This window comes from Xiphophorus hellerii, chromosome 12 (genome assembly GCF_003331165.1).
Source record: "Xiphophorus hellerii strain 12219 chromosome 12, Xiphophorus_hellerii-4.1, whole genome shotgun sequence".
In the NCBI taxonomy this organism is placed as follows: domain Eukaryota; kingdom Metazoa; phylum Chordata; class Actinopteri; order Cyprinodontiformes; family Poeciliidae; genus Xiphophorus; species Xiphophorus hellerii.
The window spans coordinates 16,790,459-16,802,650 of record NC_045683.1 but is presented as its reverse complement, the minus strand read 5'-3'; the positions used below and the strand labels follow the sequence as shown (position 1 = coordinate 16,802,650).

General features: G+C 40.3%; 1 protein-coding gene across 4 annotated transcripts in view; it reads left to right on the top strand.

Annotated features, from left to right (window-relative positions):
• The window catches only part of emid1 (EMI domain containing 1), a 64,748-nt gene that overhangs the window by 6,629 nt on the left and 45,927 nt on the right, over positions 1 to 12,192 (top strand). For all 4 annotated transcript variants that reach the window (XR_004341213.1, XM_032578713.1, XM_032578714.1 and 1 more), the window contains exons 2-3: positions 2,039 to 2,152; positions 4,060 to 4,163. Coding sequence is in view for 3 of the 4 variants with exons in the window: in XM_032578713.1 (XP_032434604.1) it covers positions 2,039 to 2,152; positions 4,060 to 4,163 (218 nt within the window). In the remaining variant the exon portion in view is untranslated. The remainder of the gene's footprint in view (positions 1 to 2,038; positions 2,153 to 4,059; positions 4,164 to 12,192) is intronic.

Sequence of the window (12,192 nt, the reverse complement as noted above, 5' to 3'; positions counted from 1 at the left end):
ACATACAGTGAAATTTACAACAAACAAAACATTTCAGAGAGTACTTCTGTTTGGCATAGAGGGACCTAACTGTGGCATTGGGGATTTTTTATTGAAAATGTGTATTACTTAAAAAGAGAATAAATGAAAAAAAAATATATATATATATAGTTTTTTTTATTTTTGTGTAAAATTGTACAACTGAAATAAAATATGAATTAATCTTAGATTTTTTCACACATTTTCACTCAGCATGTGTTAAATGTCCGCATGCTAACATCTTAAGACCGCTTTAAAGTTTATATAAGCCAAGCAACTATTCAGTACTGTATCCCAAACCCCAGCCTTGTTTCATTTATTGGAGCAAACGCTGTGGGGAATTTCCTTTTTACCAACAGCGTACATGCAAAGAGAAGGAAAACCGGGAGACCATAAACCCTTCCCCCAATTTCCTCCACGTAACCCCCGGGAACCGCCTGTGTCGTTCCCAGGTGAAACCTCCTGTCGGCCTGGGAAACTCAGACGTTTATCTGTTGGGTCTGGAGGAGTCGCTGTTAGGACCTCATCTTATAGAGAAGATGTATATATAATTTCCTCTACCTGGGAAATATTTTTTGAAGGCATAGATTTTCTACCAGTAACTTGAGAAGTAACTGTATTGTAATGTTAATTTAGGGTCTCTTAAAAGGAAGGATAGATCAAGATGTATTAAACCTAGACATACAGTATATTTGTGTAATGTGGGATAAGAATTCAGTTTTAGTTTTAAATTGTTCTTTTTTTAATCAAAATTGTGTTTATCTAGATTAATTTGGAAAAGTAATTCTCCTTCAAAGGTTTTATAAAGTTTATAAAATAAACGCTACATGAGTGGGAAGAAGTCAAAATGAATTCAGAAATCATAGAAAAATGTATATCTTCATGTCAAAAGTCAAACCCATTGAGCAGAACCAGAACATCAGTCAGCTCACGTGTGTGTGTGCGTGGTGGGTGTGTGTGTGTGTGTGTGTGTGGCCAGCAGAGCATGTGGGGGTTGTTAAAGGGAGCAGCTTCACATCCTTTGCCTTCAGCAGTTTTCATTAATGTAAACTGTCTCTGATGCATACAAACATATGGCCGAACATATTGACAAACAGAACAGTCCATTCGTCCTGGATACTCCCTGGCAGCAGAACACATGAAGCTTGGTCTTTGCGCTGCGGGCTGCGCGGTCTGCTTTTTGGTTTCTACAGCTTCCGTTTATACATCCATCAATTGTGTAAAAACTGATCATGCTAATTGTTCTCTTATTTCTCTAACAGCTTGTCATTCAGCAGCTTTCCCAAGGTTTTTTTTTCTCATAAATGAATGCCATGTGATTTGTGATTAGAGAGATGGGTTCAAATGTTGGCTTTATAGCTAAATGTTTCTCAGAGTCATCTCCTGTGTGATATCATTTTGCTCCTCTTAAAAAGGGCTTTCAGACAGGATTTAACTCAACCTATTCTCAGTGTTTTTATATCTTTTACACAACCAGATTTCTTTTTAAGACTGCTACATTTAAAAAGTATCACTTTATGTTTTGGGTACCTGAGCTGTAATCACATGGTCTCTAAATTATCTGCATGGTTTAGTTTCTCAGTAGCAACAGTGAGTCCCAGTAATGTCTTAGAAGCCATCTATGGGAAGGCGGTGAACTCGTGACCCGGCTGTAACCCGTGTTAAAAATCCACTCCAGAGAAACTCCACCTCCTCCAAGACCCCAGCGCAAGCAGATGTGCATTGATAGAGGACCAACGTCAGAGTAAATACGGCCCTCAATGCACTCATTGGGAAAATTGTGGCTGATTAAAACCATGTAAACACCATGAGGAAGTCTCAAAACAAAAGGGCGGGGGAGGGAGGAACAAAGAAAACCAACTGGGACTGCAAGGCTAATTAGCTTTTGTAACAGCGTGTGATTGAAGACGCTCGTCTCGGCCAAGTTAAAAAATGTGATTTTGGTTTTTATCTACAAGCAACAAATGTTCATTCTGCCCTTATTTGTATCTCTGCTTGACTTGCCTGTTTGTTTCTGCAGGAACTGGTGTCCTCATACAGTAACCAAGACAGTGACCTGCCAGGTGCAGAACGGGACGATCCTCCAGCGGGTCTACCAGACCTGCCGCTGGCCGCAGGGATGCTCAGGAGGCAGGTGAGAGGTCAAGGGGACCTTATGGACCCCACTCCGCAACACCATCATAAACCCTTGATCTTCAGCTCTTTGAAAGCAGACACAATTCAGTTATTATTTAGTTCAGACATTTTTACAGCTACTACAAAAGCACCGTGTTACATAGGGGTTGAAAGCTCAAAAAGGACAAAACAGAGCAACTTTGTAGTACTTTGTTCAGGCTTCCTGTTATCTGCTTTACAGGGTTAGTTTGGATTTTTGTAAATTAGGTTTTATGAAGTATTTACTGGTAATAGTTTCCTTACCTGCAGTGGAAAGATATAATTTCACCATGAGCTTGAGGAAACATTAAGGAACTAGCTAGTCAGATGTTGGTATAAATCTTTCTCCTCAGCTCATTTGAGGGATCGACTGTCAGTCAGGATGATTTTCAAACAACTACGAGACTTGACAAGTACAGGAGCATATTTTCTAAACATATCTTTATTTATCATATATGAAAATTAAAAGGCTACCATTGGGCTAAAGCAATCATGTGGCAGATTCAACCAAAGTAACTTTCCATAGAAACACAGATGTTGTCCTGCTTAGCAACAGTTTGTTGTGAAATTGTAGGCTATCTATATCTGCTAACTTTCCATCATGCTGATTTGAACTTCCTCATTTTGAGTTAATTGGCTAACATGTTTTCTGTCTGACTAGATTTTAGCCATTCAGACGCCCAATAGAGCATCTTCCTGACACAGATAATGGAGTTATAATCTTACCGTTATTTTTGGTGAATCTCACCAACTTTCCACCTCATTGAACATGTTTTAATGAACATCTTTTCACCTTCCACTTTCAGTCACATTAAAACCAACTTAATCTTTTACACTTTAATTCAGTGACATTTTGGTGGGGGGGGGGATTGAGACAGTTCAAATCCTTTTGCTTCAAATGTGCTCTTAAGAAGTCTTTGTTTGAAGGACCAGATTGTGCCACCCCTCCACCCACACAATACAAAAAGAAGTAGGGAACCTGAACTCTCCCTCCATGTGAATGTGAAAAGCATAGGGGAAGAAATTCTAGAATTACAATTCAACCCTACTGCTATTTGTTTTGTATACAGACTTTATAAAAGAACAGATAATTGTAGGTTGATATAGATTTAAAACCTGGTTCATTCAGTGCTGAGAGTAACCAGACACTTTGTAAAACATTTCAGGGAGCATTCGACTGGAGTCCACGAATAAGAGTCGTGGACGAATAAGACTTGGAGAACAGTTTTTCCTGTTCTCCAAGAAAAACTACAAACTTTTAATGATTGAAATGATGAATTACCTTCTAAAGTCTTGAGTTTTATGTATATCTGCATTTGTAATGGGGACATTCATAGCACTAGCTGTACAGCGGTTCCTACTCCTCAATACACATTTTTTATAGAGTTCCACTAATCCCAATTTTACCCCCAGTTTTTGATTTTAAACAGATTAGGCCTGCTGATATGACGCTTTCCTCGTAAATTGCGCCCAACATTGCTCTGCTTTGTCTTACTTAATTTTATACATCTAATGGATACCAAAAATAGGCAACTTTAATTCTTCTTTACTTTGTGACAGCGTCCACTACAAACAGCGCTGTTGTCATCATAAGTTGGAGTTGAGGTACGGTATGTTCATCGATAGGAGGAAGACCTAATTTGTACCTTTCCAACTGGCCGATCAAGCTAAAAGTCAACAAACTCTTGTCAATATTTGTTTGTTGGTGCATCTATATGAGTAAAAGGTTGAGTCATATATGATCATGTTTGTTTATTCTTCTCACGTGACAGACTTTGAACAAAATATGTAAATATAATTTTGACAGGTGGCTCAGATGCACAGAAAACAAGAAAATGAGAGTAAACAATTGATTCTAATCACACTTATCTGTTTTGTGTTTTTCAGCTATAAGACAGTAGTGAGACCATCTTACAAAGTGGTGTACCGCACTGTCACCTCACTCGAGTGGAAATGCTGTCCAGGATTCAGCGGCACCGCTTGTGGAGAAGGTAGGAGACGACTAAAGGAGGATTTTTTTTTTTTGGAATATGGACATAATTAAAAAAGGACAGGAGTGAACATTGGGACCTTTTTCTTTTACTGCTTTCGTTTTTCCTTCTCCTTCTCATCTGGCTGACTCATCTGTCCCTATTCCTCTTTTTTCATTAAAGCCTCATAGCCAGCATACAGTATGTGCCCTCTGCTGTGCTTGTGCAAGTAATACTTTCAAACAGGAGTGATTTCCATTAAGCTTATATAAGGCAGCCTCTGTCCCTTAAATGAAGTTATGAAATAAGAGGCTGTGGCTTCCTCAGGGTGAGTCAAATACCTCGGCTCTGTTAATCAGCTGTAATGTCTTTATTCCAGCAGTAAATTTAGCCCGTCAAGTCTTATTCTGTACTGTGGTTTTCATTTTTATGGTCCAGCTGGAACCAACTCTTCATCTTCTTAAAGTGCCATGCTGTTTTCATTTCTCAGCTCACACACACACACGCCCTCGTAGAGCATAATGACTTTCCCTGGCACTAGTCTGCAGGTCTCTGCCGTCTGGGGAGGAGGGTGGGGCATCTGTTTATGTCGTGACCCGGAGCTTGAATGGGTGTAACATAAATTGTCAGACCATGCATGACAAAGGACAATAAATGTTTACAGTGGTTAAAGTGGTCACTTTTTTGTGGTGATGAAAACAGAGGCTGTATACTTCTTTTACGCTCGCTCTCCCAGGTGAACCCTCCCTCTGGTCTGCGGTCTGCTGCAGCACAGCTTCAGTTTAAGAAAAATATCTCCACTTTCCCCGCTTGCTTAAACTTGCACATGCCGAAACCACCCAAATGCACTGCCTGATTTAAACCCTCCCCACTCTTGAAAGACGAAAAACACATTCCCAGTCAGACAGCGCAGACTTTACTTAACAAAAGGAGAAAACACACAGAGTGAAACTGGGAGGAAATTATCCAATTAAGTTGTTGCTAGAGGAGATCCCCCCCCCTGGTTGTCATGGCAGTGGGGGTCTACCGAGCCAGCGGGGATGCTGGGATTAGCCACTTATCAGAGCGTCGTTCCGGGTGGCTCAGATCACAGACGCTGCTGAGTAGCAGTGACAGCTCCCATTCACGGGGCTTTTACTCCTCTGCACTGTGGATGCCATCCAGGGCCACCGGCACTTTGTTCTGCTCCTGCCTCGTGAGCAGAACCCCGTGCCAGTGGAGAACCTGATACCCCACTGCTGTCTGTCTGGTTCTACTACTTAAGGAGAAACAAAGGCTCGCTGCCACAGGGGTGAACCTGGAGGCCAGACCCTGCTTAAAGTCTGAAACCATAGTGTTGCCAAGTGAAAGTAAGGCTGCAGTTCAATGGGTGTAAGTTTGAAATCACATCTTCAGAAAACCAGTGTGGATGACAACGAACACCTCTTAAGACTTGTATTGCATCTGAGTTTAAAAAGTCATAAGAATCTAACCTGCCTCGATGTTGAAAGGGACTAATTATGAATTAATGATTTCAATTTAGTGTATTTTTAAGATCTCAGTTTTTCTGACTAATGTTTTTTTTTTTTTAGCCCTTTTTACTATTTTTTTTACAATGCCTACCTAGTTACACTTTTTTTTATTCATTAAATAATGTCTGGTGTAAAACTAATATAACATTTAAGAAAATGAACATTGCATGTTGGTGTGGGGCTGCGCTGCTGCTTTAGGACATTCTGCGCCTTGTGAATGTCCAATAATTGGTTTGTGACCATAAACTCATCTGCACTTAAATTATGTAACAAGACAATGATTCAAAGCACACCAGCAAATTTTTTCTCTGAAAAGTTAAAAGTAAAGTACTGTCCTATTCAAAGTCTGGAATTAACAACAATTGAGATTCTGCAGCTTGATCTTTAAGAGAACCTTTATGATTGAAAACTCTCCCACTGTTTCCAAATTAGAACAGTTCTGCAAATAAATAGGGCCCAAAATTTGTCCACAGTTGTGTAAAAACTCATTGCCAGTTGTCACAAACACCAGCAATCCAAGTACAATTACTTTAATGAGCTGAAGAAGCTCATCAACGTAAAGTGGAAACAAAGTGACAAAAGAAAAGCAAAAGCAGGAGATATCTGTAAAGGACCAGATGCTGCAAGGCACTGTGTATGTAGGGTAGCCGGTGTATTTCAGTCCTTTAGTGAACTTTAATAATCATTCATCCATCATCTGTCCCCGCTTATCCTTGCAGGGCCTTAAGGGGTCCGGTTCATCTCCAGCAGTCATTGGGTGAGAGGTGGGTTACACCCTGGACATGTCGCCAGTCAATCCCAGACTTTATAAACAATGTGACAAGTTAAGTTGTGTCTCTGCCTTTTGTAACTTTTGTGTTTTCAGGCTAAGCTTTACTCTGGGAGTGGCTTAATGATGGGCAGTTGCAATATGTCCAGCATCAGTTCAGACTGCATGAGAACTAGATGCCTCCGTTTCAGATCGGAGTGCACGAATACTTTTTCACAGCCCCTTAAGATGTGAGAAGAAACCTCACCCCCTCCGTGCTGCTCAGCATGTGTAACTGCACAGGTCCAGTCTGTTAAATATGACACGTCTCTGTTTCAGTTTTGGATTGTCTGTCTGTACAATCAGAGCAGGACTGTGCAGAAACAGATTGTACAGCTTCGAGACAAGAGTTTGCTTTGACTGTGGCAGCAATTTTTTTTTAGCCGTCATGCACAGAACGATTGGCTATAAGATCCAAAGATTACATCACATAATTACTGATAGACAAAAGTAACAGCGTAAAATAACAGTCCAAGAGGCAGGCATCTTTCACATTAGCTTTCTTTCTCTTTTCTCTCTCACCCCAAACTCTGAACTTGGCTGGAATTCCAGGTCACTGGTGTAATTACTGGGTCTTAATTGTTTTCTATTAGGTTTTGGAAATATTGTCTTACTTCTGGACCTGGAACACAATGCTCTTTAGCTCTGATTGAGCAAAAAGGAAAAAAATGGGGCTAAGTATTTGCAGATGGAGGCACTTTCATTGCATGCCAGAAACGGGGATTTAATGTATGCCTGTTTGGCTTTGGCATACCAAGAAAGTAAAAGCTAGTTTTCAGTGGGGATATCTCAGCTTATGCCACATTTAACACAAATATCAAAATTGCACCTCATTTAGAGGTAATTTTCTGATGAGAATATCAAATTTAGCCCTTAGAAACAGCATTATTATATTAGAGCTGACTTGAAATGCCTCAGGAAAGGGATGAAGGGTGATTGCACTCTCAGCAGTCGTGTCTGTGAATTTATTAGGTTAACATTTTGGACTTTTTTCTCCCATCTGCTGATCTTGATAGATTTTGAAAAGTGTGAAGATGACACTTTACAGAAGCAGCACTTAATATGTTGGTTCGGATTCTGATTTATCGACCAAAGGCACTCGAAAGAAATATGGTGGCAGCTTATCGCAGGAGGAGGCCGTCGTTCAGAAAACGTATGGGGGAATGTAGAGTTAAATTAGCACGGCTGTCAAATCTTTACAGGTTTGAGAGGAGGAACTGGGGGGGAGGAGGGATACCCCATCTAGTCATATCTCGCCGCCGAGCGGAGGTTGCGGTTTTTGGGTCACAATTACGGCATGACCGCGAGGCAGAGGCACGCTGTCAGTAATAAGCTGGAGAAATGTAATCTGTGTTTTCACAGCTCAGAGCAGCTTATCTCAGGCCTGCACGCTAAAACCCCGCACTTCAAACATCAGTCAGCTGCAGCTGGCTGTTTGCAAAGGAAAAGTGGTGGTGCGTGGAGGCCAGCGTACAGTATGTGTTTGCCAGAGTCAGCGTGTGGGTGGGAGAGCGAGGCGTCGAGGATTTATATACAGTGAGGGATGCAGCTGTTCTGTGTGATTAGTTGCTTTAGTGGCTGCAGGTTTTAGTAGCTGTGAGTGGAGGAGCTCCACCCTGAGGTCTGAGGAGATGACCTCAACTCTAATCGCTGCTAGACCACACGGGTCTGCACTGTCAGAGTAATAACGCAGAACTTCAGCACCTCTACGTCCAGCTCTGCTATTTCCAGTCACATTCCCAGGCGTCCTGTGTATTTGGATTAGCAGGTGTTCCATAGTCTAGGTTGTTCTTTCTTTTTCCGGTTGATTCTGATGTGAAGTGTTGTTGCGCTCAGGCTTTCTCTCGCATGTTTGAGAAGAAGAAAATATTCAGCACGCAGCTCACATGCAGAATTATGTAAACGGACGACTAGTGCAAACTGGAAACAGTCAAAGTTCAGACAAACCAGACCAAGAGATGAGATTACACTGAAAGGTGTCCAGCACAGTCACCCTGTGCTGGCAAGCCCAGAAGACCATTACCTCCATTAAGCAACACACATAAGTGTCAGCCAGACATAAAAATAAAAAAATATATAACATTTTTCCTTCTTCTCTTCTTTCTTCTCTGTTTTATTTTGTCATTAGAAAGTAGTTACTGTAAAAGATTCAGATATGTTAAGGTGGGAACTGTATCCTGTAGATATGTTCTGTTCTCTGGGACCAACACTGGAAAAATACCACAAAGCATCAAATATAAACATTTTATGTGACAGAACAGTACAAAGTTGTGGCTGAGTGTAAACCAAAATGAAAAATTATACATTTTCTTCCCTTCTTATCTGAAAAGTGAGGGTGCATTTGTATGCAGCATTATGTTCAGGGGTTTTTGCGACACACAAAATGCTTTTCATGAATACTTGAAAGTAAATTTTTTGCCCTCAGTTAAAATACAAACAAAACACATTGAACTTTGTGGTAATTTGACAAAAATGTGTTGAGGTTTAAGGCATGCAAATACGTTTACTTCATACTTATGGGGGAAAGATATTTAAATTGACACAATGTTACTGTGAAAAGGGCTTTATTTTACTCCAATAACACATAAAGTTGATTTTTTCAGGTATAATATTGATACAGCCTAACTCCAATTTTTTCTCTTTATTTTGTTCATTCAAGGAGACGAGAACAAAATGTTGAGTTATTCTCTGACGCAACCAGATCAGCTTTTAGGCAAATTATGAAAACATATTTTCCTGTCCTTTTGTTATTTTGATTTTTTACCTCATTGCTAAGCCTCTCCCATTTTCTTCTAATTCAAAATAAAAGCCTGTAAATCTAAGGGAATACAGCTGTGCAGTCCTTTCACCAGACCTTCGTTAAAGTTTCATGCACCCTTAGCCTCGATTCTGAGTTAAAGTTTATGTATCTGGGCTCCGGACTGGAAATGTCTCTTCTGCTTACTGATTTATTTACGATTTCGCAAGACTTCCAGTGGGAGAACACAGAAAACTGCTTTTCCTGCAGTCGGAGGGAAACGAGGCACGCACTCAGCGCTGCACGAAACTTTGAAGGATGGCAATAGACACGCACACAAACACACGAACACAGGAGTAAAACGAAGGCTTTTCCTCTCGGCGCTTGATGCCTGAGTGGACTGACAGATTGCCCCATCATGAGCAATAAGAGGAAAGATGTTATCTCCTTTTTTTTTTGTCCCGCTGTTGATCAAACTAAGTGGCCCAGAGACAAATTTTGTAGTTAGAAAGAAAAACCTTTAAAAAAACCCTTTTTTTTAGCTTTTTAAATCCTCTCCATGAGTGAAGGTGTGGAATGTACCTCCTTCATTAAAACTGCATTAACTCCATCTGCTCCCTTCTTTCATCTTATGACCATTTCTAACCATGCATATATACACTGTAGTTTTGCAGGATGTAGGTGCCACATATTAACACAGCACCACTGTTGGACTGTGAGACGGTAATGAACCATATTTGAACGTTGTTCTTGGGACAATGGCAGCATTGGCGTAGCAGGTAGACTCCCTGCAGCTGATGAGTTCAAAGGATCTAATCTGAAAGCTGGAAATCCCTCCAACAACCGTGAATGTTTTTAATCACAATATAAGGTACATACTGACTTCTGCTGCTGGATTATAAATCAAGCTACTGTTTCCTCCTTTGTCCAATGTATTTTTTTCAGTGGTAAAAACCAGTTTCTTGTTTTTTTAAGTTTAAATATGACTTAGGACTCAGCTGATGTGTATTTAGAGCTACTTAATTTTACTATTAAGTAAAATTATTTCATTTTACCTAAGTATTAAGTACTTGTAAGTACTTAATTTTACTTAATAGTACAGAGAAGTTGATTTCTATGTGAAGTCGACTTCTTCACAGAGAAGTTGACTTCCGACAGCAAATCAATCTATTTTTTATTTTTTTAGCTTGATCAGCCTTGACCAAAAATCGAGGCAAAAATCCGGAGACATTAAGGTATGGTCACTTGACGACGACATTGTTCAGGACAAAGAGAGCTTAAAATCTCAACACTGTAACTATTTTGTCTTGGTTTTAAAATTAGTAGTAAAGCCCTGTTATACAACAGCTGGTTTTTCACACACAGTGTGACATCTCCTCTGCTCTGAATCTAAATAATTAATGACAGATCATGACTGGCAGTCAAAAAAAAAGAAGCTACAAATTCTGTTCTTGCATTAAAGTTCTTAAAATAAGAATTGACTAAAATTGCAAACAGCAAAGTAAAAATTGGATTTCAGCGACAAAATTTAGATTGATGCACTTGTATAAACAACTAACGTACTTTTAATTCAGCTTTGGAAAAGTGGTTCGGTTTGATTAATTCCTGGGCCGCACAGAAATTTTAGTTGACTTGTTTAAGGGCTGCAAAAACATTCAGATAAGTATTTTTAAGAATTCCACATAAACCATAAATATTCATGTTACATATAGCTACCCAGAATTTCTAATTTGTCAAATTAGACACAGACTCCCTTTTTCATATGCTTGCATCAGTCAGTTGCAAAAATTTCCTGTGCAACGCTGTAACCTCTCCCTTAACTGCTGCCTCTGTCCGCCTGCTTAGTGATGATAGCTAGAGCAGAAAAATAAAAAGTACAATAACTTTTTTAGATCAGCCTGTGGCTATTGTAGTTCTTTTGTCCCTGTAATAAGTTCATAAACACGTATAGAGCCACATCAGAAGAGCTTCGGTGTTGTGGCTCAGTGGGTGGGGATTTTATGAACCTGAACTACAAACCTTCTCCCAGCCAGAGTACACTTAAGCGGAAACAGACCACTACATCACAGCCGTCTTGTTGTGACAACATCTTTTATGGCCTCTTGCCCTCCAACCCTCTGGCTTTGGGTTCAGTTTCCCACCAGCCAACCTCTTTGCTGGTAGTTGAGCTTTTCCCGAGGTCATGGCTGTGGGTACTTCTTTTGTTTTAATATCCAAACGCAAAAACAGAATGAAATATTGGCCGTTTTTGAAGTGAGAACAATGGAAACAAGACTAGATGACCAAAGAGGTTGATATTCCATGTTTGTAGAGGTTAGTAATAAAGTATTTATATTTAATGAATGTTTTTGCATCTTATAACAATACAATGACAGACTTTAGTGTATTTGAAAAACTGTGCAAAAGTGTGATATTTGAGAAAATATATGTCATTGCAGTTAGAGTTGCGAGTTATTTGACCTTCATAGATAGCCCTGTGTTTAGCTCCATCTGTTTTCTCGTGAACTCTGGCCTCCTTCTCTGTGTCTGAATATGATGCTGCCATCACCGTGTTTTAATGTGGTTTGTATGTAGGAAAAGGTGATGGATCTTGGTATCATGCGACCACATGTTTTTCCACAAGTGTCCCTTTCGTGGCTTGCAGTAAACTTTGACAACTTTTGTCATGAAGTGGTGGTGTTGAGGTGGTGAGGCAGACGCAGCAGACCCAGGATGCAGTGAGAAATGATGATTTAATGAACAAAATCCAAAACAGTCCACAAACACTGGGCAGCACGGCCGAGCGGAAGCCAGGGCTCGACGCCGGTAGCAACCGGTTACACGAAAGGACAACACGAAGGACTCAGAACACATTAGACGAGGACCCGACAGAGACGCAGAGACGCAGGCGACACTAAATACACACGGGGTAATTAGGGAACGAGAAACACCTGGGAGTAATCGAGGGGAGAACAGGACAACACAGAGACACAGAAAACTCGAAATAAACACACA